The sequence below is a fragment of the Exophiala oligosperma genome, assembly GCF_000835515.1.
Source record: "Exophiala oligosperma strain CBS 72588 unplaced genomic scaffold supercont1.13, whole genome shotgun sequence".
Taxonomy (NCBI): domain Eukaryota; kingdom Fungi; phylum Ascomycota; class Eurotiomycetes; order Chaetothyriales; family Herpotrichiellaceae; genus Exophiala; species Exophiala oligosperma.
The window spans coordinates 27,855-52,507 of record NW_015622830.1 but is presented as its reverse complement, the minus strand read 5'-3'; the positions used below and the strand labels follow the sequence as shown (position 1 = coordinate 52,507).

Here is a 24,653-nt window from a genome sequence, read left to right as displayed (position 1 = left end):
TTCACCAAAGCAGCCACTGCTCGAAAACCTTGCATCGCATATTCCATCCGCTCAGCGCTCTACCAAAAGTCACCAGCTCTGATTTCTTCAACGACATTGTTCGACCTAGCACTGCTCATCACGTGTTTCGTTTGCTCGGTGTCGTTTACCCCTTCCCTCGTCTTTGATAGCTCTAAAACGTCCCTGGTTTCAGCTTCCGACAACAGCATCTGTCTTCACCTTCTCTTCGTGCTTTCTCAGAACAAGATGCCAGCTCCAGTCAACTCAAAATGTCGCGTCGATGAAACATCCTCTCCTTCGCCCATAAGGATGGCTTTTCTCGGCCTATTTATTTGCGTTTTTGTCGAGGGCCTCGGCGAGATCCTGAGGAAGCTCCCAATTCATCTCCTGCCTTCCGCTTCTTCTTCTGCGGTGGTTCAAAAGGAGGCATAACTTCCCTTAGCGGACCTTGACCCTCCCTCATCCTGGTCATTACAAACTTGTAGATCTGCCTCTCCTTCTTGAGGAGCTCATACTTCTTGACCTCATAGAGACCATCGTAGCGAAAGCCTTTCAGCGGCCTCAAGGAGTTGACTCTGGGTAGCATCCACGAGCGGAATAATCTGACTGGCTTTCCATTTCGATAACTTGTCATTAGACACTCTGTGGCATTTGTTGGACCATCACCAGCAGTGTTTTTGGTCTTGCGAGATGAACGATGCTTGGATAAGTCTTTGATGTTGGTGGGTTCCACATCATCAATCTTTCTTTTCAGCGCAGTTCCGATGTACTCAATTGTTTCACCAAAGTCTCGATCTGCGTAACCTTCCTTTGTGGTTTCGATATAGAATCCCATGACAATACTGCGGGCTCCGTCCTTTACTGTTCCGCAAATGCCCGCTTGTAGGGCCGAATGAGCACCATCTCGCACCATGGCCGCTCGAGAGATCCAAGTCTGACCATTAACGAGATGGCCATGACCATAGAAATTGGCTGATCGCGCGTAGGGCCATTTAGGATCGACTGCAGAGGGCCCACCTCCCGCGGAACGGATCAGGCCTCTACGAGGGAGTACACTGAGGTCGCCGCGATCCCATTTACAATGGAGATAAGTGAGATCTTCGATGATATCGAAAGGGACCTTTTTCGCTTGTCGCATGGCCGCGTTATGCGCACCAAGGAAGCCCTTCAAGCGTTGCATGATGCCGCCTTCATCTAGGACTTCCTTGGAGATGGAATTGTGCAACATTTTCCGATTCCAGTCTCGAATCTTGTCGAAAACATATTGAATACTCATCTGGAGCCTAGGTCTGATCTCAACTTGATCCAAAAGTCTGATTATGACAATGGCTTCATCTAGTGTAACGAATGCTTCATTGGCTGGGTCTCGATCCAGAGGTAGCCTGTGCTCTATGTATCAGTGACAATGAAACTGATAGACCATTCCTAGTAGAGTTGGAACTTACACAGGGGGCTTTTCTTTTGCGCGGGTCTCCCATTTCTTCCATTCTAATACCAAATGCCGACAGTCGATTAGTGCGTCATCTTTGGCAGCGCACTTGTCAGAAATTGGACAAACACACACAGGTTCAGGTCGGCCAGCCAGGGCACGTGGGCTCGGCGATCGAGGAGGTGTCGACTGCGATTGGGAGTCAACGGCTCCAGTGGCATGGCCAGTATCACCAGAAACTCTGGTTGGTGAGCCTTCTTCAAGAATGAGCGATGTTTGGGTGCTTGTCTCACTGATAGACACACTTTCATCTTGGTTGGTGTTGTTAGATCCCTCTCTTTTGGGGGTGGTCTCAGCAATATTCGGCTCTAGCTGCTGGTCTGCGAGAAGGGAGCAAGGTCTACCTTCTCCACTTTCGGATTCTGGATTGACTGGCACAGATGCTGCAGCAGTCTCCATTTGAGTGGTCTGGCATGAGAGCTCCTGATTTCTCGTAGTGGGCCCTGTTTCTAGCTCTTCCCGCCCTGGGGTTGGAGGCTGGTGAGGCCTATTTCGATGACGGTCAGACCCTCGTGTGTTTCCATTGAGAGCAGCTTCGTGCGAATATCGTGGTCGATAAATGTCGTGATGCCGACGAGGTTGAGGTCTTGCAGGGACCCAGCCTATATTTGGTACCCAAGAGTATCGCGGCCGAGAGTCGACGTAATGTTGAGGGAATGGCATTGTTTCTTCAAATGGATGTCCTTCCTGTAAGAAAATGGTTCAAACCGCTTGGTAGTCAAGTCAGACTTGAAGAAAAGATGGCCATGCAAGGTTGAAGGTATGGATGAAGAATGAGTAGGGAGGCTCTCTTTAACGAAAGTAGTGTCCTCAAACACGGAGCATGAGAAGAGAAGAGAGCGATTGTTGACGAAATTAAAGACGCAGGAGAGATATACAGGATCGAAGAGCGGGTGTGAAAGAAGAGACCCCCAGTAATGCTGATGATCACATGCCAAGGGAGGTCAACAAATTGAATGAGAGCCTTCGAAGATGAAAGTGAGGTGAGGAGACCATGCAAATGAAATGATAGATGACAGGATAAGCAACCCACAGGATTGAGGATACCGCTGAAGCTGAATCCTCAGCATTTGCGTACACAATCACCTCAGTTTGAGGGTCGTGTGCAATCATCAGGGAGGCCCGAGTCTCGACCCGTCAGATGGGTGTATGGAATTGAGGTCTTATACAGACCGGCTCTGCCCTTGCTCTCTTGTAAAAGAGTCGATGGTATGATCACATGTCAAGATACCAGTGCCATCTGCCATGCCTAGCCGACAGTGAAGTCGTCCAGATAGGGGTTCCATGGTCAAGGGATATTGAAGCACCTCCCGACTACCAGTTTATGACAAATTAGAGTCATGGTTCATTAGAGGGAATGCAATATGATATTCAATATCAAGGCGGCAGTCACCTATGCCCATACTCAGTGACAGAGCATGACGATGCCTAACAGTCTGAGAGACATCACAATCAAGGGGTACGTGTCTGCTTCGAAAGGGCATTTTGGCGTCGCGGAGAGCGCCCAAGTCAAATTGTGTCCGCGGTAACCTACCTCGTACTGCTAAAATGGAATCTCTCGGTGTTGTTGATCCTGTAGACGATTCATATCGCTTGACAGGCATTCGAGTTCCCAGTAGGAAGTTATCGAGTTGCAGTGAGGTGCAGAGAAAGCCATCTGGACAATGATAACATAGGTCTCTCAGGATGGGCCATGACTCCTAGGTGCCTGTAGCCTTGTGAGATATGTCACAAGGACGGGCCGAGCAGAGAAGCTGAGGGGCAGGGATCCTGTCCCATATGCTGAAATGTCCTGTGCTATGCGGTGCTGTTTGTCTGCGTCGTGCACTTTGGACGTTTGATTGTTACCACTGGGCCGACGTACGTATTGCCACCAACCCTGCTGTTTCTTGCTCGGCAACAACATCCACATTCTCTTAGCAGCAAGTGTCCAGGTACCAAGAGTTGCCAGGCCCATCCATTATTGTGAGTCAAGTGGCACAAGCCTTTTGTAATGCGAGGGGAGTGGGGGATTTTTGGCCTGATCAGGCTTCAATGGCCCGCTAGCATCATCCTTGTGACAAAAGATCGAGGGCTCGCCAGGCCAGTCAGAGAGCGTTGTGCCTGTGATTTGATGAGATTGAACGAATAGGCAGAAGGACAGAAGCTGCGCCATGACACGGGTAGAACTGGGACGACCTAGACAAGTAGATCACCCTGCAGGGTTCAATCAGAATGCACGAGAATATCGCGGGGAGCGAGAGACAGCGACAGGGAGAGGAGGAGGAGGTGATGGAGAATGATGGTGAGTGGTACAGGGAAAAAGGCACGGGAACGAAGGGACGAAGCGGTGAAGCAAACTACACCAACTTCTGCCGCGTGCCTGCGCGCACTTGCCCCCTTCAGCACATGGTCTTTGTTATTTACTGTACTGTCCACTCATTACTATATCCCACCCAGGCCTCCCCCATGGCCTGCCTGCTTGTGCCTGTGTCTATGCCTGCATCTGCTGCATCATCACCATCATCATCCTCTTCTTCCCCCTCTCTACCGGTCTCTTGACTGGAGCCAGTGACCTCAGCTGCCTGGTTCGCTTGCGTTTGACCTTGTTCTTTGCCCATACTAAGTACTACTGCTCTCTTGTTGAGAATTAGCCGCCTCCTCTACTTTACACCGACCGACTTTCTACCTCCGAATATCTGAGCTCTGACTATGAAAGCGAGCGCATACACTTTTGCCCGAGCGATTAATGCTGTAACATCCTACAGCATTGGCAGCAGTGTAGGCTCTTGACTGCTCAATGGACGCCTCTCAGGCCGCCGACCATGGCTACTGGGGTTACTTGATCAAACCCGACAAGAGCGCATCACCGCAGCTCGAACAATTATGCTTGGGCCTGGCCAAAGTCATTGTAAGTGCGCACTGTCGTAGGCTCGGGCCCTTCCAGTGAGATTGACGTTGGCAGCCCACTCTTGAGCCTGGACCAAACGACGAACTCACCCCTCAACGCCTCGCCGCCTTCTACCGAGCAGTCGACGGGAACTACGACTCGCTCTTCCTTCGCACCACCGAAGGAGGCCTCTCTTTCATGTACCAGACCCTGGGGTGCTTTCACAGCCTCCAACCCACAGCCAGCCCTTTCGATCAACCGAGGGTTCCCTGCCTAACACCTCACGGCTTTGCCCGGTGGCAGACAATCCAAATACTGCTCTGTCCTGAGGAAAATGTTGGTTTCATGCAAAAGGCGGTGCAGAAATGGAATGTCCCAATGCCCAATGGTGGGACTTTTCCCAAATATATCCCACAGAGCTCGTTTCCAGCCAAACCCGACGAAGAAATGGAAAGATGGCACAAGATGGTCACCGGGCAATTAAACCAGAAGAATTACATGCATCGCTTGAAGAATTCACCGCACCAATCTCCCCATATCGAGCCAACTGACCGTCGCGACGGCTATTTTGCAGGAGCTTCGCTCAGAAGACCCACGAGACACTCGAGGAGTAGTTCGAGAGACGATTCAGACCGCCGAGCTGCTTCATATCACCGACGAAGTAGTGTACCTGACTTCCCGTCTCCACCACAAGATAGAGGAATACGTTTTGAAACCAGGCCCACCACTGGAGGACACCAAACACGGAGCCATTCTGCACAAAGACCTCCTCATCCTCCTTCTCGTCAAAGATCCCACACCGCATCTGGGAATTCAAGTAGCCCACCCAACAAGAACAGCCCTGCGAAAAGCCGACGCACTATTGACCCCAATGATCCCGCTGCTAGACGTTCGTCTGCACATGCATCGTTTCAATATCGCTCTCCTGCTCGGACTCCTTCTACTGTCGATGAAGATACGGGCAGCGAAGCAAGCTCCGAAACTTCTCATGTCGGCCGACGTCATCGCAGATCGGACGAAGATCGAAAGACTCGACCTTCTTCATTGTGGGTTCCCTCGTTCATGAGGTCGCACAAACGGCGTCATTCGTCTGATGCAAGTTACCGTGCGAATGCTGTCAAAGACTCGGCCCAACGATCAGATCATCGTCAACCACAGGCCATCAAGGCTCCCCCGCCAGCAGCTTACCGTGGTGGTGCTCCTCAGTGGCGTGACACAGACTGGGGGAGCGATGCAGCTACAGCCACTCCACCACAAACATATGCCCAGCTAGATCCCCGAGGCCCAGCCATTCGTTACCCCGATCAAGCTTCTTTTGAGCCATTGACTCGAGAAAGCAGTAGCGGGAGTGGAACCGATCAAAGATATCGATCGTCGGACTGGGAGAGAGGTGGTGCACATAGACGGGGAGGTGCACCTCTTAGAGTCGGTACCCTCACGGGCGTACAAGGGAGAAGATACCCAACATCGGATCCGATGAGTCCAATCGATCGCCAGAGAAGCCATGCTCCTCCTTCCCGAGGTGGCGTCGCTGCTCTGGGGTAGATTTGAGGAGGGAAGGTTACGATTCAGTCAGGGGTGGCCAAACCCCCACAAAATACGCAATTACTTGCTTGCTTGAAACTTGGTACCTGATCTCAGAACAGGTATGAACCTAGTACAGAGTACGCTAAGAGGTATATGAACACTACTCGATAAGTTCACGAACTGCAAAGAAAGAAAGGAAAAGGAATGATTTGACGTGATGAGACGAAATGAAATTATGAGGTTTTGAAGACAGGTCAGCATAGAAGCTCAGGCTTATTTGGCGTTCAATCTTTGTTCTATCTTTGTTCTGTTTGATCTCTACTTTTAGTTTTTTTGGCGGACGCGTGAGGTATATACAGTGAGTCAGTCTATAGCAGTATAGCAGGGTATGAATATACTTGTCCGATGTCTTGATTCTTGTCAATATGCGTCTGGATCCTGTTTTGGAATGATTGACGTAGAGGGGAGAAGGAAGGTTCTCAGCCTCGTTGATATCTGGGGTAGACCGAAAAATATATAATATTTTACAATTTCGCTCCACATTGTAAAGTGTACGTGCCTACGGAGTACTGTGTACCTAGAGATAGATATGTGCCAACATCATCAGATTATATATATCGACAGATCATATCAAATCAGACGTCACACGTCATTCACGCTATACTGCGTATGGTAAACTACTTGTATGAGAAAAGTCGTGGACATTCCAACCATCATACTTCCTGGGTCATATTCAAATCACCATCGTCCCCCGTCCATCTCTTTACTGTCTGTCCAAAGAATTAAACGTCTTTGGCTTTGGTTTTGTTTCTTGGGGGGGGGTTTTTTTTGGAATCAAAACACATAGGCCGATTGACCCAACCCTACCTCGGTCGCGGGTTCGGCCTTGCAGACCACCCCGTCGGCCTCGACGGTGTACCTCTCGGGGTCGACCTTCATTTTCGGGAGGGTGTCGTTGTACTTCATGTCCCTCTTGCCGACGTTCCTGCAACCCTTGACGGGTTCGACGCGCTTCGTCAAGCCATAACCACCGACGACGCCCGAATCGATGCTCCTCTGGCTGACGAAGGTTATGCTGGTTTGGGGGACGAGCGGAGCGAACATCGGTCTGCTCCAGATCGGTTCGACGGTCGGGATGCTGGCGTTGGCGTCGCCCATCATGGCCTGGGCGATCATGCCGCTCTTGAGGACCAACTGGGGCTTGGTGCCGAACGTCGAGGGCCTCCAGAGGACCAGGTCCGCGACCTTGCCGACCTCGACGCTGCCGATGAGGTGACCCATGCCCTGGGCGACGGCGGGGTTGACCGTGTACTTGCTCACGTACCGTTTGACCCGGAAGTTGTCGGCCCCCGTCCCCTCGTCCTCCGGCAGGGGACCCCTCTGTCGCTTGTTCTTGTGGGCGGTGTTCCAGGTCCTCATGATCACCTCGCCGCACCGGCCCATGGCCTGGGAGTCGCTGGACATCATGCTGATGGCGCCCAGGTCGTGCAGGACGTCCTCGGCCGCGATGGTCTCGGCCCGGATGCGGGACTCGGCGAAGGCCACGTCCTCGGGGATGTTCTTGGACAGGTGGTGGCAGACCATCAGCATGTCGAGGTGTTCGTCCAGGGTGTCCCGCGTGTAAGGGCGGGTCGGGTTGGTCGACGAGGGCAGCACGTTCTCGTGCTCGACCACCTTGATGATGTCCGGGGCGTGACCCCCGCCCGCACCCTCGGTGTGGTACGTGTGGATGGTCCGGCCCTTGAACGCCGCGATCGAGGACTCGACGAACCCGGACTCGTTGAGGGTGTCGGTGTGGATCAGGCACTGGACGTCGTACTCGTCGCACACGCTCAGGCACGTGTCGATGGCGGCCGGGGTCGTGCCCCAATCCTCGTGCAGCTTCAACCCGCACGCCCCGGCCTCGCAGGACTCGCGGAGTGCCACGGGCGAACTGTCGTTCCCCTTGCCCGTGATGCCGTAGTTCACGGGGAGGCTGTCGATCGCCTGGAGCATCTGCTTCATCAGAGTCTTGCCGGGCGTGCACGTCGTCGCGTTCGTCCCCGACGATGGCCCCGTGCCCCCTCCCAGGAAGGTGGTCACGCCGCTCGCGATGGCCTCGTACGCCTGCTGCGGACAGATCAGGTGAATGTGCGAGTCGAAACCGCCGGCAGTCACGATCAGGCCTTCTCCGGCGACGACGTCGGTACCGTTCCCGACGATGAGGTCCTTGTGCACGCCCGCCATGACGTCGGGATTTCCTGCTTTGCCGATACCCTTGATCACGCCGTGCTTGATGCCGATGTCCGCCTTGTAGATGCCCGTCCAGTCGATGATGAGGGCGTTCGTGATGACGGTGTCGAGAACCTCCTCGTCGCGTCGATCGCTAGCTTGACCCATACCCTCGCGGAGGGTCTTGCCGCCGCCGAATTTGCATTCGTCGCCGTAGCTGGTCATGTCTTTCTCGACACGCACCCACAGATCCGTAGTGCCCAGGCGAACGAGATCCCCGGTAGTAGGGCCGAACATGCCGGCATAGTCCGCTCTCGTCATCGACGCAGCGTCAATGTACGCCATGTCGCCAGCTGGTTCGGGCGTGTGGGCGAAACCCGCCGCTTGAAGTTTCGTGAGGATGTCGTCGACACGGGAGAGGTCCACCACACCCGTGGCCAAGTTGTTGCCACCGCGGATGACCTTGTTACCGGATAACTCGACGAGGGTGACTGTTTTGGTGTCTCCGGGCTCGAATCTGACGGACGTGCCGGCCGGGATGTCAAGATGGTAACCGTACGCCCTTGCGCGATCGAAATCAAGAGCCGGGTTCGTCTCGATGAAATGATAATGCGACCCAATCTGGTGAGTAGGTTGTCAACAGCCCTGTTGGTCAGACACAAAAGGACGCACGGTAACTAACCTGGATAGGTCTGTCACCTTTGCTGGTGACCTTGAGTTTGATCCTCTTCCGGCCTTCGCTGAGAACGATCCTTCCTTCCTTGACGGGGACAACCGCGCCAGGCATCTTCTCGTCCTCATACTCGCTCGCATCCGCGAGGGGAAAAGCATTCTTGGACGGCACGGGGAGAAAACTCCCGTACAGGGCCTTTGCGAGATCACCGTCGTCTGAGCTGATGGGGTGGTCCACGGTCACAAGATAAGTGCCCGTCTTGAAAGTGCCCTCGATTTGGACCGTGTGCAAAGTCGAACCCACTGCCGGCAGGACGTGACGCCGACCCAGCAATTGCTTTCCGATGGCCATGAGATCCGCACAGGTATGGTTGCCATCTCGGACGAGCTGTTTCAAGTGCCTGTCAGGTGTTGTTCCAAATTAGGACCTATAGCAAGTGGAAACCAACCTCGTGCAAGACGCTCGCGATGAGAGCCTATTGGACCATATCAGCTGTAAACATCTTTGTGTCCGACCGGGTACGTCTTCTCGTACACAAGCTTCACCGTGATTCAACTTTACGCCTCTGGCAAGACGTCTTTGTGCTAAGAAGCCCAGCTGGGCCGTAAGCAGCTTATCGATCTAGCGAACATATGAGTTATGCACATCATCGGCCCACATCCGGGCTTTCCAGGCAATTTTTCTTACCTCCTTGGGAACAAGCTGCATGATGTGCTGAACCCTTGAGGGTACGGCCTATACAGGATATAGATTTTGAGGTCATGAAAGTAAGACATGGAGGATATTGGAATGGGCAGTCTGCGGCTTGATGTACTTGAAGGTGATTTTACGAGAAGCAGCAGATTGTGGTTTGGAGTGGCCTATCATGGACGAGCGGGAGTGCGGGGCAGATCAACGGGTAGAGATAAGCATACAATACGAGTAACTATCTACTAAAACTACTAGGTAAGCCATCATAAGCAGCATGGATCGAGTTTAGCGAAGCCTTGCAGGACGTGGAGATGATTAATTCCTGAGGACATTGTTTGTATTGCAGTCAGTAAACTAAACTGGAACACCAGAGGTAGAAAAGACAGAGAAAAAAAAAGTACACAAAACATATACTGGCATTGCTCATTTCACCACACAACATCAGCAATTGGTTTATCCCATGAGACGCCTAGTCATTATCAACATGAAAAGTAGACATGCTAACTTCCATGTCCACCATGGATGATATCTTCAAACCCCAAAACCAAAGCCAGAAACCCGCATGAATCATGTCAACTGTCCACGACGACAAAAACCCCGTAGCCTTAATTTTACACCCTTCATTTCTTGCCCTTGCGAGATTTCTCAGTCTTAGTGGTCGATGCAGGGGCCGATGGAAGAGCATCCTTCTTGCCCTTCTTCGACTTCTTCTCCGGGGATTTGGCCGCCTCAGCCTTGGGTGTTGGCTTGCTGGGAGTGGCATCCTTGGTCTTGCGGCGCTTGGAAGACTTGGGGGGCGAGGGTTCCTTAACGGGCACGGGAGAGTCGTCTTCGGACGCCGCCGCAGCCTCTTCCTCTTCAGTCTCGGCCTCGGCGTCCATACCTGCAATATGGTCTGGTGCCTTGCCCATCTCAACAAGACGAGAAGCTTCATCGTCACTTGGGACCGGTTGACCGGCCTTGTAAGCAGCCATCTTGACACGGTAAGCAGCCAGGTTCTTCTGGTACTTGTCATCCCAAACCTACATGATGTTAGTGGAGTCACAGAGCAGCAAGAGGCGGTAGACTTACGCTCTTCTCTGCGGGCTTCATCTCAGTCCATCTGCGAGTACCCTCATCGGCAACCTCTTTTGGCTTGGCCTGATCACCCAGTTCCTTGGCGATTTGAGCACGAGCACTCTGCATGTAGAGGAAGTATGGGGTGAGAGCACGCTTTGGTGCATTGGGGTCATGAGGAGTTCGCTTGCGCTTCTTCTTTCCGTCGGTTTCGACTTCAGGGACCGCGGCAGGAGGAGCATCAGCCGGTCGACCAGCCAAAAGACCGGACTCGGTCAAGATGCTGGTAAGGTTGGCATCGATGGGGTTGAGACCGTGCTTTCCAGGAGTGAGGACCGTGTTCGCATGCTGAATGTAAGCACGGGAGAGATCCTGGACCGAGGATTGCAAGGTAGCAAGGGCCACGATGACCTGGTTGTAAGAGTGAGCAAGTGCTTTTGGTCTATGCTGAACATGGGCGATAGATTGTGCGAGTGAGTCCAAATCAGTAGTAAGAGTATGAATGGCAAACAAGGTAGCCCTATTGACTGTTCCGAGAAACTCCCAGTCTTCGCGAGCGACGTGCGCAGGCAGCTTGATGGAGGGCATAACGGGCATAGATGCATGCGGAACAATTGTATACAAATAGTGGCGACGCGGGTAACTGAGGGGAAGATTTGTTGTTTACTCTTGGGGCGGCGAGGTCGTAGCGGGGTTGTGAATTGGGGGTGTGCGTGATAGGAACGCGTGAATGAAGGGAGTGGTGGTGGTGGCGGCAGAAGTATAGCACTGTGGGCTCTTGATAGAGAACTGAAGACTTACCGAATCGCGGGTCCGCTGGAAGTCAGCAATGTTCACCTGCGTGGTGGCAGATTCGGGGTCGAGGGATTTTTTGGCCATGGCGACGAGTTGGGTGTTTTTGTTGTCGAGGTTGTGGTGATGACTTGGTGAAAGATAGAGGCGTCGTTATGGGTAGGCAGATCTAGGAGGCTTAACTAAAAGAAGCCTGGACGGCGGCGCGATGGGAGAAGGCGTGGTGGGAGAAGTTTTTTGGCGGCGGGAAGTAGAAAAGAGAAAGAAGAAAAATTGGGGGATCACGACGGACGGATGGGGAGGGCCCTCCTAATAAGTGCGCGACCGAGCGAAAATTGGCACCTGGGATCAACCTCGAGCTTCGAGGCACAAAAATTGATCAGAGAGGCAGCTTCCGGGCCCTGGAACCTGCCTCTTCGCTGCACCTGCAGCTAAGCTCCACCCGGCACTGCCACTAGCACCGACTCCCAACTGTTAATTGGACCCAGCCCGCTCGACTCGCGGTGCAGCTCCTGCTGCAGCTGTGCAAATAGTTAACCCGGTCACTCACTCTAGTGAGGTCTGGTAAGCTAGGGTGTGTGCCCAGTTAAGCATCCTCCCTCCCTACTCCGTAGGCCACCGGCTATTCACCCATTAATCCGTCCCAAACGGGCCTGTTGATTGTTCGCTCTGGGTTAAACCCGCCCGGAAGTTTTGGTGGTGGTCGCGGGGACACCTCCATTTCATAACAAAGACGGATATGCAGCGCGACTCAATAGGTAAGGGACACACCTGCCTCGAATTTCTCACTACTCTCTCTCCCCTCTTAGAAGGTATGGTGGTCTTGTTGTGATGTCTGCTTTCGACATGTACTGTAGAAATCTTGGGTCTTCCCTTGTGTTGAGACAGGTCAACTCTTTAAAATTCTGATACTCTATTGCTCTTGTACTGTAGCGTTTGCAGTCCGGAAACGAAGATTGTAATAGCTGGCATACCAGTGAGTACAGGCGTGTCGCCGAGAGTTTGATCAAGCCTCACCTAATTTCAAACATTGGAGAGCCGCAGGAACGCCTCTCGATGGCAGTTGCGCCCAATAGTGAAACACTTTGACAGGGTCCCCTTTGAAGATACGGATAGGTAAGAAATTGGCAATTGTGGCCAGGCTCACTAATTTGTTTACTGACCCTCGTAACAAGTACTACCTTGCCCGCCTTAGGCTACTAATTTAGGGCCCCAACGAGCCTAGCCATCACACCACCAGTAAAACCCCGATCGACCGATCAGAATGAAATACTGTACATCTGCCCCCACGAAACCCCTCCCTGCTACAGAGTAAGCGCTTCTGGGCGCCTGCATGCCCATAATCCCCGAAGTCTGACACTCGTCGCAGTCCAAAATTTTGGTGGTCAGGCTGAGAGCTGGGCATGCCCATGACACCGCGCGTCTGTCTGTCACTGCCTTATTTTTTAGGCCACTCTTGGGCTGGTGGACTGCACCACTAAGCACCTCGGCACACTCTTTGTTAGGGTGCTGCTGGGCTCTTCAGGGATTACTGCTCAATCACAGCGGTCTGGTTTGTTGAAACTGGCTTGCGGGATTCTTTCCGCCTATCATGCCCGGGACCTCTTACCTGACTAGAGCAATCTCATCCATTATTGTGTTCCTGTTCCAGCGCACTATGGCCGAGCCCTCCGTAGGGAGGCCGCCCCCTCAATTGATAGATTCATCATGAAGCCCATCGTCTGCCAGGGCTGGTGAGTCCTTTAGTTGTCCCCAAGGTTATTGAATGTGAAAGCTCTAACCCCCCACTCTTTCCTTCCAGCAGAGGCCTGGTCTTGTCTGGGTAGGTCCCCTAGACCCATGGTTCCCTTTTCTCTTCGACTTTCCTGAGGGCGCCGTGATGCCGCTACTGCTCAGAACTCTGTCTCTACCTAGATAGGCTTGCTAGAAACCCTTTATTTGGTGCTTGTCCGGAGCACCTATTCAAACTACCCTGGTACAAATAGGTACCTGAGGGGTAATTTAGAAGGCCTTCTCCTTCTCATCAGGGCCTGTAAAGCCCATCCATTCTGTCCCATAGCATTACCTCAGTATTGTCTGATATACACAGATTTTTCCCTGTACTGCACGCTTCAACTATTCCCCAACAATTTTTTGTTCCCTGAGGGAAAGGCCCGCCTCAAGCTTGATCGACATCCCTCGTTACTGTAAAGTCTTTCTACAAAGACTGGCCTTGGGTTGTCACTATTGACTATTGTAGTAGGAAGTACTATTTTCCTTGGACATTACTCTTTCTTCGTTGCTCCCTAAGTATTAGCACACTCCGGTATATACGGAGTAGTTAGGTAATTTTCATATGATTCTGTAGGCTGGTTACTTCTCCCAGAGACAAATCGACCTGCCTTTTTACTAGAGCTCCTAGTTAGCTAACAATGATGTATACAAGCGCTATAGTTACCGCACTTGATAGAAATATTATATCAGATTACCACCGCTGCTAAGCTTGACTTGTCTGTATCTCTTGTTTATCCCAAGATGTGTATAGTCTCGGCTGTTATGGAACTGTTTATTTCTATGACATTTTGGCTTCTCAATGCTCAATTCTCACTTTTTATATTTATGTACAAATCTCCAATTCCTCCGCCACATGTTTTTGTTTGTACAGACATGAAAACTTGTAAGCTGTTCGCTGCCTTCTCTATGTTGGTCAAAAACACAACTCTATCGTTTGCATGAAACCTTTGCTCACAAGTCTTTTCGTGTAGCATCTTCATCCAACCTGGGCGTATTGTGGTCTAGAACTTGTAAACTTGTTCCTTGGTATATCCGAGCTCCTTGAGTATGCCACTCAATTCACCCTGATCGGTTGGGCTGACTTTGGCGCCGCTGATGGCCTTGTACATACCCGGTGGTCCACATACAAAGACCTTGATGTTTTGGCTCTTCGGGTCCGGAATGACGTCCTTGAGCAGTTCCTTGGTTATGAAGCCCTTTCCGTATGGCCAGCTCTCAGGAGCGTTGTCCAAAGTATAGAATGCCCGGAACCGTTGAGGATACTCATTCTCAATCTTCTCGAGTTCTTCCTTCAACAGAATGTCCTCCTCTTTGACGTTGCCGAAAATCAGCGAAACCTTGGTCTTATCTTCCGGGTTCTTAAAGATCGCACGAATCAGCTGATACATGGGCGTGATACCAGTGCCACCGGCAATCAGAGTGATGTGTTCGTGCTTGTTGGCTGACCACGGATACTTGGGGATGGGACCTTTCATAGAGAGCGTTTGTCCTGGGGTCATGGAGTGCAGATGCTCGGACATAGGCCCATTAGGATATACTTTGACCAGAAGGTCGACGAATCCCTTTTCATCTACGTCAAGTCAGTTTGTTGGACCTGGAGAAAACGTGTGACGACTGCATACCTTCGTCGTTGATAGGCGTGTAGGGTCTAATGACGGGCTTATCATGCTGGGGACCCTTGTATTTCGTGATGATGGCCGCTGCCAAGTGGAATCAGCATCTTTCTCTGTCTCAAACTGTGGTGACGAGACTTACAGGCAACGTTCAGCCCAGACACCTGGTCCTTCTCAGGTAATTCGAATCGCAGTTTCTTGGTATTGTGATTGTAAGGTATGACCTCTGCGAGTCTGAGATCGAGAAACCCTTGGTCACCCCCTAGAAAAGCCTTAGCCGCCGGAACCGACTTCGCTGCTTGGGCAGCATCTTCCGAAGGCTTGGGAGCGGCTTCAGCGCTTGTTTTGTTCGATCCCAAAAAAGTGTAACCGGCAGCGCCTGCGCCGATGGCTGCAGCACCAACAATCCAGGGCGTCGAGGAAGATGACTTGGGAGCTTCGGTCGCATAGCCGCGTATGCTCTACGGAAGGTGGACGGGTTAGCAGAAGACCTCTCGACCAGGTCAACAAGACCGGGCGACATCGCAAACTCCTTGTCGATCCGTGCGGGTGGACCAATTCGCACATACCTGGCGCATAGGTCCCGCGGACCTCAGAACAGCTCTAGCAAACATGGTGATGGCTAAGGCAAGACAAGGTGAGATGCAGAAGAGAAGTCAGATGAGAGGACGAAGCTGATGCAGGGCGCGAGTGCAAGATAAATTATTAATGGCGTCAATTGGAGATCGAGGGAGCTCAATCAAGCTGACGTCGTAGGCATCTCCTTGTCGGACTTTACATGGCGATGCTTCCGAGGTGGGGAAAGAATGCACAATCATAGTCTAAGGCAGATTTCCATCACAGTATCATCAAATGCATATTGGGTATCAAAAACGCACCAGAAACGCGTCCAGCCATGATATCCAAAACGCAAATATGTGCAATCCGTGACTATAGTTCAAATTCTCTTTCCTGGTGCCCTTGACGTCCAACACTTCGTAGAGATAGATCGTCCCATTCTCTACTATCATTGTCATGTAGGCAACGTCTGGCGGCCATGTAAGCCTCCATGCGAGCACGGCTTCTCAGAGCATTATGTTCTGATGATTCAACGCCTAACACTTCCTCAATACTCGTCTCAAGCCCAGTAGAGAGGTCAGTATCCTGGCCAGCACTTTCCTCAGACAAAACCTGAAGAACAACGTCTTCAATCTGCTTTTTGGACAGTTGTGGAGAGGAGTCAAGCGGAAGCTCGAATTCAGAGGCGGTCAAAGAAGCCATGCGATCATCCTCGAGGTCCATTCGAGTCTGGCCTTTATTAATCCTGAGAAAGGCAGAACGTATCTTGTCCAACGTGTCGTCCAGCAGATCAGTTGTCGTAGACCCAGTACTGTTCAAGACGACATCTTTCTTCCGTCCCATTTCCGTTTCCGCTTGTGCTGTCTCGAAGGCATCTTCAAGACTCAGACCATCAGATATTTGCGTTTCCTGCGATTGAACATCTTCTGTACAAGCTCGTTTCCGTTTGCCGCCATTGCTTATGGCATCATTTCCCTTTTTCTCGAGAGTACTCCTCACAATCTTGTCGAAGAAGAAATCTTTGCTAGAACATAGATCCCCGAAAAGAGCCTCCATACTCAGTTCATCCGACCAGAACTCTAGATCGACAGTGCAGGCACAGATATCCTTAGGTCGAAACATGCCTACCAAGTGGCGAAGCTCATGATATGATGAATGACGAGAATAGGGGAAATGAACAGTGTCATTCTTGTTGCGAGAGCTAACATGCTCCTTGATCAAATCCGTTGGATCAGACCAGTGATCGCATTTAGCCAGCTTCGCAACAAAATCTTTCAGTGGCACCGTCGGAGCCTCGTTTGAGTCGGGTATTGGGAGTCCTCGAATTTGTATGTGGAAGTCTCTTGACCTTTTCCCACGCTCTACCTCCGCCATAATCTTGGCCTTGACATTCTCGTCCTCAGTCAGTTGCATACATAGTGCCCCTAGTTGTTCTAAAGATGCGGAATCGCCAAGGCTCAATTCTCTTGACTGATAGAGATCACCACCGCCACCTCCGGCGCCCAATTCAAGTATTTCAGTGCCGTCCTTGAGCCGGGAAATGATTGGAGTGATCCACTTCACATTTTTGCGCCTACTTAACTCGGCATGGCAAGGTAGGCCTGGCTCACAGCTGTGTAGTCTGACCTGTGTGTCGGTCGTGAGACATCCAGATACTTGCTGATTTCCGATTGTCGAACCTGTTAGTGCAGCACCTTCAGAATATACATTGACGTCGTGGTCCTCAACAGGTCTCAGTATCCTGAGTTGATATTTGTCCACATGCACTTTTGATTGTAGGAAATTGGAGAGAGCGATCCAGACGTTTTCATAGCCGAGCGTCCACGCTCGGAAATAAAAAATTGTATCTGGATGGCACTGACTGACTTTTTCCAACAGCTCTTTCAAACCTTCTGCTTTTGTGGGAAAGTCCTTGTATGGTTCGTCATGGCTCGCAAAGGTAGTGTCTAGATATATTGTGTCTATGATCTTCAAGCCACAGACATATGGTAGAACGAGAGGATTCTGGACGACTGAATTCACCCACCAATGTTCGGCGCGAACATCTCCCGTGTAGAGGATGGCCTTGCCGTCACCTTCGATAAGAAACATGACTGCACCTGGACAATGATTGGCATCAAGAAGAGTGACATTGATGGTGCGCTTGGGGTTCAGTTGGATTTGCGTTGCAGCATTGAGAGGCAATGTTCTCAACACTGTCTTGAGGTGGCGATAATGGAGCTTCCGTGCTTCAAGGATACCTTTGGCAAAATTGATTCGCGAGGGATACTTTTCTAGTTTGAGAAGTATCTGCTTGGTTGTAGCCGAACAATATACAAATGGCATCTTGACCGACTCCAGTCCCAGCAGATGATCACTGTGGACATGACTGAGAAACAGCGCTTCTGGCGGTGGCCTCTCAGGATGTGTCCTGAAATAGTCGATCCTGATGGTGGGAAACTCCCTGACGATGCCATTAAAGGTTGACATGTCGGATAGATGGTGTTCAGACCCGGCGTTCGTTCTTTCGCCATTTAGTAGCACCCTGGATCTGTACGGAGGTACACCCAAGGCTGTGGTCCCTTGCCCCAGATCTGCCCCAGGCAGGAAGAAAGTGGCTTGAGGAACCTAAGGAAGAACTAATCAGAAGAGGTGCCTCCGGAAAAAACCCTTGTCCTAGCACAAGAGCTATGACCTGCAGGGGCGGTCGAAGTGCCTCGCCAGGCTCTCTGGGGAATAGCGTATCGGAAATGCTGGGTGTACGGATTGGCGAGCGATGGCCCACGACGACTTTGGGGGCGTCTTGACAGGTTGCTCATTCGCTCTAGGGTCGAAATAGTGGTCACGGATGACTTGGCCAGCTGATGAAGTTTGTTTAGTACGAGTCCGGGTAGAAGAAAAGTCTGCGTGCATGGAATGGGAACGTATGACACGCCAATTGTTGTTGGCTGATGATGTGGCATGCAGCGAAAAGAGGACGAAGCGACGACCTGCTCGACCGGCTGTTTAATGGGTGTTGTTCTTCCCTTTGAGTCCGATAGTGTTTAATTCACCGATGCCATCGGCTGCCGAAACACTCACGTCTGGAATTGACAGCACAGCGGGCGTCAGCGGGATCAAACTACGAGCAACAGGGCGGATCTCGCATATCCCGCAGTTTGGCGGCGACAGCCTTAGGCGGTACCTGCACCCTAGAACGAGAAACATATCCCTGTGCTCCACCTCCGACTTTCAAGTGATCATCGAAGGCCCTCGATCTTGCTGAATACGACTCTGCCTAGGCTCCATTACCGTCTGATAACTCACCTGTCATCTGCCAGCTACTCCCGAAGCCCTCTTCCCAACAACGACCTCTACAAAGCCATCCAAGCGCCAGCCTCCTGAGCGCAGATTCCGCCGCCCACACCCTAAATTACAAGCTCAAGAAAGAGCCAGGAAAGGCACAGACTACAAACGAACCCTTGACTAGACAAGACACCCTGCCAGCACCATGAGGAAGCCTTCCATACCAGACCTGATATACCAGAAAACATTCCCTAAACCAAAGCAAGGCGATCCTGGCTCTTTCTTCGCACACATCCACCGTCATATTGTTTCGGAGATCCGAGTCGAAGTACAGACGTTCTTCGGGACCATCGACACCCTCGAAGCACAATATCCAGGTCTAGACTACACCTATCCTCCCCACCGTCGTCGATTAACCAGACATCCGTGGCATAGAAGACTCTTTCGAGTGATTGACGAGCTGGGCCTGACCAACGACGAGGTCTTGAGTCTGTGTCAGTGGGAGGGAACTCGGGCAGCCAAAGAAAGATATGAACGAGAAGCACAAACCGAGGTCAAGTCTACGATAGGCGCGGACATCGAAGTTGCTCCACAAGGCAACGGACCTAGGGCAATCTGGGAAGACTGGAGTCGGCCTCAGTCTAGTCGGACATCCTCAGACAACGATACTGTGATCGAGTTGGAGGAGGGAGAACACAAAGATGGCAGTCCTGAGTCCCGACATGGTTCGACCGAGCCACCGGACGACGATGTCATGGGACTCGTCCGAGACGCCATGCAAGCAAGAATGGAAGCCAGACCCAGCGGCACACCTTTGATCATCAACCAAGTGTGGGAGCAATGGTTGAAAGAGGCACTCGAACGGCATGAGATGGACGTCGACTCCGTCTTGACGGCGATCCAAAGTTTGGATTTCGAAATGATATCACCGGTCGTCGAAGAAGATGCCGCCGTCGGACTCACACCGGCAACCACTCCTCCTTTGTCACCATCAAGACCAGCACGTACCGCACACACGCGCAACAGCTACGATGACCTGCATAGTATGGTGGACGAGTTGCAAAGCAACAACACACGACTGGCGGAAGATAATGCGGCGATGGCACTGTTTCTACAAAGATCACAAACCGAGGCTGCGAGGTAAGGGGGAGGACCTGGGTGTGTTTTATCTCTAGCACATGCATACGTGGGAGGTTCTTTGTTTTTGTATGGGGGTTGTTCCGAAAAAAGCATGAGTTTGACTATGGTCGGGTGTTTTACGCAGAATCCAACCTTATTGTTTGAGCGAGGCGTATGGATTTTCATCGAGGCATGGGTTCGAGAGCAATGATGGTGTCTTTTTTTGCAAGGTTGTTTCTCCTCTTCAAGCGCATGGGCTTTCTGCGATGGGATGGAATGGAAATGGGAATGCTCTCTTGACGATCGAGCAATAATGGGTGTCGTTGTTTCTGTTTTGTTGGTCTGGCCGAGATCCCTCCTTACCACCTGCCTGAGGTAAACTAGGAGGGCTTTTCGTAACGAAAAGGACATTACAGACAAGTCAGATTCAGAAATTCAATCCAAATAACATTATCATAATGTCTGCTCTAGTCTCGTTTGGTTTCCCTTTTATATCCATAACCATCTTTGGTGCCTGAGCACTCATTTTTTGTTCTCACTCAAGTCTTCGCGTTTCTCATTTTCGTATCCCTTCATACAATCACTTAGGGGTCGGGTACATTACATTTCCAGCCGGTTCACTGCCTATTGTGCTGAACAGCCGTAACCCATACGAGGGTAGGATCAGGAGTCGGCAGGGAGAGTATTCTTTTTAACCACTCCCCTCGCAAACTCCCCAAAAGTCAAGCCGGTGTTCAAGTCGACCAATTCATCCAAGTTGGGTTGTGTGAAGACGGCGAGTGTGTTCCTCGCGATTTTGCTCCTGGAGTCGCAATTCTTCGGGTCGACCCCCTTGACAAAGTGAGGGACGGCCTTGAATTTACCTTGGGTGATGAGTTCGAGGGCCTCGCCGGTCTGAAAAGCCAGACAATCACGAGGGATCGAGACCTTGTAAGTCTCCCCCGTACGGGATAGGATATATAAACCAGATTTCGGGTCGGGTGACGATGGGAGTTCGTCCAGTCTTACTTCTTCTTCTTCTTCTAGTGTTGACGTCGGTTTCAAGGTGGAGGTGGAGGACGTGGTTGACTCGTCGATAAACATGGCACTCGTCAAACCCGTTAGACAACCGTGATCGAGGTGTGTGGTACACCATGAGTCGTCGATTTCATCTCCTTCGTCTAGTCCATCCTCGCCTCCCTCTGTCTTGTCACCGACTTTTTCTGTGCCGTTCGTGCCGTTATCATCACCATTAGATTGTGTCGACTCTGCCGAAATGGGAAAATAATGTAACAATCTCGCTTTTGTCGTTGTACTCCCTTGGACCACTCGTTCTAAATACCCCGGTATGTAGTCCTGTATCTCGGCCTGAGCGAACCGGTCGCAAGCTCGCGCCACCAGAACGGCCGTGTCGATGATCAAAGATATCAAAGACTCTGCGTCTCGCTGGAATCCCGGAACGTCACGGTCTTCCGGCCACACGTTGGGTGCCGTGTACTCTTCAAAGCCCGGGAATTTGTTCCCGTCGGCGCCCTGGAGCGTAGGGTTTTTGTAAAAGGCGCAGTTGATGTAGTAACTTCCTTTTGCCGTATCGATGACTCCAGGCCTCAACGTTTCGACCCCGTGGGACCATCCAACCAGGTACTTTGCGCTGGGTTTCGTGAGAGTCGAGAGCGTCGATGCTGGCAAGTGCGCGAGTCGCGAAGAGTTGGACAGCACTCGGCTGCGCAGACGAGTAAACGAAGAGGGAAGGTCCTTGACGACCAAGATCCCGAGTGAGTCGGGCCCAAAAGCGGACGTGAGTGTCGACGAAGGGACGGTGTTGGATTGGAGGTCGGAGAGGGAGACGGTGACGGGTGTCGCGTGTTTGATGGGCATGGTTTTTGTGGTTTGTCGTGGAGGAGGAAGGGCGCATATGCGGAGTATATACTGTACTGTATTCAATCTCTGTATCTTCGACCGCTGGGTTTCGGAGCAGGATCTCGTGGTCAAGGATGGATCATGGTGAGGAAGATGGTACGTATCATCAAAGTCAATTCTACGTCAGTGTCGCTGCTCTTTGAGTTCCACGCTCTCATTTTTCTTCTTGTTCGTATGTGCACGAAGTACTTTCACTGTACACATTGAATGCAACCTTGTGTCCACCCCCACACTTTGCGGTTATCACCGGGACCCTGGTGCTCCCTCGGCGAGCACCGAAGTGTGGTGTGCATGAGCCTTCATCAGGTAAAGATTGCCTCCTTATTGCACTGCAGGTGCGACAATGAGGTGCCAATGAATGACTGATAGCCAGTATTGCTTAGATGAAGTAAATGCTTCAGGGTGACATCGGCGTTGGCTGTGAGGACGAGTACGGGAAGAACTTCATCACGCACCCAAGTGTTAAGTGAAACTTGATAAGTTTGTATTGCATGAATCATGACTGTAGACTTGTTCTCACCATCACTTGAGATGTACGGTATTTGATGCTTAATCACGATTCTACTTATGCTCTCGCCTCAATCTCATTAAACGTACCATCATACCTTCTCATCCTCGTTCTTATGTATGTACAAATCCCCTCATACTACACGATTATCAACACTCATTCCTTCTTGGCACCACAATTTTCAAGGAGCTTGGGGAAATAAGGTGTTCCGAACCCAGTGACAGCATCCCATCCTGTTGTGGCAGGGAAACCAGTTGTGTTGCAGCCGGAAGACGCGCCCTCCGTGACGTCGGTGAATAATTCGTACCCTTTGCTATACAACCAAGGGTTGATCCAGCCCATGACGGGTTTTCCCTCTGAGATCAACGCGTCATTCAAAAGACTGAAGATGGATGCGCAGATAGGCGAAGATCCAGATGTTCCGACAAGACCAAGAGTCGAGCCGTTCCAGATTGTAGGGAAGACTTGTCCCATACATGAGATATCCGGATATGCACGTCCTGAAACGAAAGCGATCAGTATTAACAAGAACACAGAGGGAAACAACACAATACAATCTTACCTGCTTTGTTGTATAAACCGTCGTGCAGACCACCCAGGCTGCTAACGTAGCTGTTGACAGCCGATGCCTGGTATTCAGGCTGAGCAAAGTAGTTACTGAACCCGGCGCCGCTTGTGAAGGTCAATCCTGAGCTCAAAAGCCTGTCGGCTGCGACTTCAGGGTAGTTTCGGGTGGCCCCGACGGAGGTCACATAGGGGCAGGATGATGGAAACGCGGGTATGAACATGGCAGTGGTGTTGTCAACGTTGCTGTAGCATGTCCCGTCGGTACCCACGCCAAAGTCACCACTGGAGACGAACAAGGTGACTCCACGAGCGCCCAGTTGGGCAAATTCGTTGCACACTGTTTTAGCATAGGACTCGCTGACAGTCTGCTCGTCGTCGCCGTAGGATGTGGAAATGACTTGTGGAATCTCGGAGTCAGGTAAGCCCAACATGTATGTTGTCCACGTCAGGTATGGCTCGTTGTTGTCGGTGGGGGTGTTGGTATCGGGCATGAAACCTGGCTGCAGTCCACCAACATTGTAAGTCGTGAGCGGAGTGGGATAACCCATGCCAATCATGTACTAGTTGATATGTGAGTTATGTGAAATAATAAACTGAGGCTACCCTCGCTGTCTCTTACCTCGGAATCCAAGTTTGCTTCTCTGTCGACAGCAGGTACATGAGAGGCAATGTTGGTACCATTGTCGACAGCACCGTTCGCAATTGAGATCTCCGGGAATTCATACGCGTATGACTGCGCTTCCGGACGGTATTTGGACAAGAAGATGCTGACGTCGGATCGATTAGAAGATTCACCATAGTAGCAGGTATGGCCCATCTTGTTCTCGCCTGCAGCCTTGGGCGAATAATCAAGGGTACCATATAACGTTCTCAGGCAGTTCGGAGTCACCGCGGTGAAGTTGCATACGGCCTGAACGGTGGCATTGTCTGGAGGAGAGATTGGGGCCGGAGGAGGACCCCATTCAGCGGCAACGAGGGCATGAGATGTGCGTTTCGTCAGATCAGGGCTACGCTTGCGGAGCTCGTTGTTCCTGTCCTTGCCTCCTCCTAGTCGCGCCCATGAGTTGGTCGGCTGAATCGTGCTGATATGTTTGTGGAGGTGGAGAGGGAGCGAATAGCCCTCGGTACGGACCATGGTCGATCCATCAAGATGCTCGTAGACGGAGTACTTGGTATCGAGGAGGGTGCTAACCGCGTCTACCGGGAGTGTGACAGAAATCCAGTCCTTCGCAGGGCTGTACTTCAACTGCTCGAAATCCACGCCATACTCTTCCAACCACTCATGAACGGCAGTAAAAGTGATTTCAGATGGCTTGATGAGCTCGTGAACCTCTTCAGCTGACAGATGCTGTCCGTAACGAACGTGGTACGGGTCGGAAACTGTGAGCCAAGTTAGAACATTCCTTGTTCACTACGCGGTCATTTCAGAGGCGTACTTTCGTGGAGATGGCGCTCAAGCTCGCTGAATCGGCTTTGTGACAAGCCAATCTTCAGGTGGATCAAGTGATCTTCGGGAGCAGGTCCGAGGTTTGACCATGTTTTTGGTGCTGGATGGAAGTCTTTGACAGCAAGGTCAGAGCGGCGGACAATGGGCCCAGCAGTAGCGAGTTGAGAGAAGCATGCCCACAAGGACAATGCAGTTGTGAGCATAGTGGGGGAATTGAAGAATGTCATGATTCCGGTCCACGATACCACAAGTACAGCAGGTTTCTGAAAAACGAGGGACAGAAGGGTAGTCAAGGTAGCTCCGAAGTTCAGATCACTTCGATGCTACCAAGCTAGATATATGTGATTTCTTGCATCGTCTGTAACCCTGCCAGGTCCATTGCCTTGATTCTGCCGAGCACGGGTACTTGAACGCACACCAGCATCATGAGCGTCATATTTTGAGCTAGCAATGTAGATGAACTGCCTTTCTGGACGAGCTCCGAGAGATAAACAGCTCTGCAAGGTCGCATTGCGATTATAGATACATGCTTAGCCCTGGCATTAGGGCGGATGCAAGTCGATCGGGGCCAGGATTGAGGGGAGCAACCGCTCGAGTA

General features: G+C 51.5%; 9 protein-coding genes across 10 annotated transcripts; 2 read left to right on the top strand and 7 right to left on the bottom strand.

Moving 5' to 3' along the window:
• Nucleotides 1–12: 12 nt before the first annotated feature.
• PV06_10376 (uncharacterized protein) lies at nt 13–2,566 on the bottom strand. Its single transcript, XM_016411923.1, has 2 exons — nt 1,446–2,566; nt 13–1,382 (listed from the first exon to the last, which is right to left on the bottom strand). The coding sequence occupies exons 1-2, from the start codon at nt 2,150–2,152 to the stop codon at nt 329–331; spliced, it is 1,761 nt and encodes a 586-aa protein (XP_016257543.1). The 5' UTR covers nt 2,153–2,566; the 3' UTR covers nt 13–328.
• Nucleotides 2,567–3,913: 1,347 nt separating this feature from the next.
• PV06_10375 (uncharacterized protein) lies at nt 3,914–6,293 on the top strand. Its single transcript, XM_016411922.1, has 2 exons — nt 3,914–4,379; nt 4,434–6,293. The coding sequence occupies exons 1-2, from the start codon at nt 4,269–4,271 to the stop codon at nt 5,901–5,903; spliced, it is 1,581 nt and encodes a 526-aa protein (XP_016257542.1). The 5' UTR covers nt 3,914–4,268; the 3' UTR covers nt 5,904–6,293.
• A 169-nt stretch (nt 6,294–6,462) lies between these two features.
• PV06_10374 (urease) lies at nt 6,463–9,477 on the bottom strand (the record flags this gene model as incomplete). The annotated part of the gene is made up of 5 exons (XM_016411921.1): nt 6,463–8,717; nt 8,779–9,156; nt 9,218–9,244; nt 9,304–9,390; nt 9,457–9,477. 5 exons carry the CDS (start codon nt 9,475–9,477, stop codon nt 6,720–6,722), a joined length of 2,511 nt encoding a protein of 836 aa, XP_016257541.1. The 3' UTR covers nt 6,463–6,719.
• A 289-nt stretch (nt 9,478–9,766) lies between these two features.
• PV06_10373 lies at nt 9,767–11,582 on the bottom strand. 2 transcript variants are annotated; one of them, XM_016411920.1, is made up of 3 exons: nt 11,317–11,582; nt 10,531–10,926; nt 9,767–10,481 (listed from the first exon to the last, which is right to left on the bottom strand). In XM_016411920.1, exons 1-3 carry the CDS (start codon nt 11,392–11,394, stop codon nt 10,080–10,082), a joined length of 876 nt encoding a protein of 291 aa, XP_016257540.1. In that variant the 5' UTR covers nt 11,395–11,582; the 3' UTR covers nt 9,767–10,079. The 2 variants fall into 2 exon arrangements, with proteins under 2 accessions (XP_016257540.1, XP_016257539.1); XM_016411919.1 differs by having other exon boundaries at nt 10,531–11,582.
• Nucleotides 11,583–13,784: 2,202 nt separating this feature from the next.
• PV06_10372 (uncharacterized protein) lies at nt 13,785–15,396 on the bottom strand. The gene is made up of 4 exons (XM_016411918.1): nt 15,263–15,396; nt 14,836–15,154; nt 14,703–14,780; nt 13,785–14,650 (listed from the first exon to the last, which is right to left on the bottom strand). Exons 1-4 carry the CDS (start codon nt 15,305–15,307, stop codon nt 14,082–14,084), a joined length of 1,011 nt encoding a protein of 336 aa, XP_016257538.1. The 5' UTR covers nt 15,308–15,396; the 3' UTR covers nt 13,785–14,081.
• Nucleotides 15,397–15,558: 162 nt separating this feature from the next.
• PV06_10371 (uncharacterized protein) lies at nt 15,559–17,965 on the bottom strand. Its single transcript, XM_016411917.1, has one exon. It carries the CDS (start codon nt 17,718–17,720, stop codon nt 15,624–15,626), a length of 2,097 nt encoding a protein of 698 aa, XP_016257537.1. The 5' UTR covers nt 17,721–17,965; the 3' UTR covers nt 15,559–15,623.
• Nucleotides 17,966–18,365: 400 nt separating this feature from the next.
• PV06_10370 (uncharacterized protein) lies at nt 18,366–20,093 on the top strand. Its single transcript, XM_016411916.1, has one exon. It carries the CDS (start codon nt 18,721–18,723, stop codon nt 19,657–19,659), a length of 939 nt encoding a protein of 312 aa, XP_016257536.1. The 5' UTR covers nt 18,366–18,720; the 3' UTR covers nt 19,660–20,093.
• Nucleotides 20,047–21,704, bottom strand: PV06_10369 (uncharacterized protein). The gene has a single exon (XM_016411915.1). It carries the CDS (start codon nt 21,489–21,491, stop codon nt 20,298–20,300), a length of 1,194 nt encoding a protein of 397 aa, XP_016257535.1. The 5' UTR covers nt 21,492–21,704; the 3' UTR covers nt 20,047–20,297.
• Nucleotides 21,705–22,117: 413 nt separating this feature from the next.
• PV06_10368 (uncharacterized protein) lies at nt 22,118–24,282 on the bottom strand (the record flags this gene model as incomplete). The annotated part of the gene is made up of 4 exons (XM_016411914.1): nt 22,118–22,541; nt 22,604–23,168; nt 23,228–23,988; nt 24,045–24,282. The coding sequence occupies 4 exons, from the start codon at nt 24,280–24,282 to the stop codon at nt 22,198–22,200; spliced, it is 1,908 nt and encodes a 635-aa protein (XP_016257534.1). The 3' UTR covers nt 22,118–22,197.
• Between the last annotated feature and the right edge of the window lie 371 nt (nt 24,283–24,653).

Excerpts from the sequence above, each read along its gene's own strand:
- PV06_10376 (XM_016411923.1), bottom strand. The coding sequence starts at position 2,152 with ATGCCATTCCCTCAACATTACGTCGACTCTCGGCCGCGATACTCTTGG. Across the intron at positions 1,383-1,445 it reads GCAAAAGAAAAGCCCCCTGT|GCTACCTCTGGATCGAGACC; the intron begins GTAAGTTCCAAC and ends CATAGAGCACAG.
- PV06_10375 (XM_016411922.1), top strand. The coding sequence starts at position 4,269 with ATGGACGCCTCTCAGGCCGCCGACCATGGCTACTGGGGTTACTTGATC. Across the intron at positions 4,380-4,433 it reads TGGGCCTGGCCAAAGTCATT|CCCACTCTTGAGCCTGGACC; the intron begins GTAAGTGCGCAC and ends TGACGTTGGCAG.
- PV06_10373 (XM_016411919.1), bottom strand. The coding sequence starts at position 11,112 with ATGCCCGTTATGCCCTCCATCAAGCTGCCTGCGCACGTCGCTCGCGAA. Across the intron at positions 10,482-10,530 it reads TGAAGCCCGCAGAGAAGAGC|GTTTGGGATGACAAGTACCA; the intron begins GTAAGTCTACCG and ends AACATCATGTAG.
- PV06_10372 (XM_016411918.1), bottom strand. The coding sequence starts at position 15,307 with ATGTTTGCTAGAGCTGTTCTGAGGTCCGCGGGACCTATGCGCCAG. Across the intron at positions 15,155-15,262 it reads CCGCGGGACCTATGCGCCAG|AGCATACGCGGCTATGCGAC; the intron begins GTATGTGCGAAT and ends CACCTTCCGTAG. Across the intron at positions 14,651-14,702 it reads CACGCCTATCAACGACGAAG|ATGAAAAGGGATTCGTCGAC; the intron begins GTATGCAGTCGT and ends GACTTGACGTAG.
- PV06_10371 (XM_016411917.1), bottom strand. The coding sequence starts at position 17,720 with ATGTCAACCTTTAATGGCATCGTCAGGGAGTTTCCCACCATCAGGATC.
- PV06_10370 (XM_016411916.1), top strand. The coding sequence starts at position 18,721 with ATGAGGAAGCCTTCCATACCAGACCTGATATACCAGAAAACATTCCCT.
- PV06_10369 (XM_016411915.1), bottom strand. The coding sequence starts at position 21,491 with ATGCCCATCAAACACGCGACACCCGTCACCGTCTCCCTCTCCGACCTC.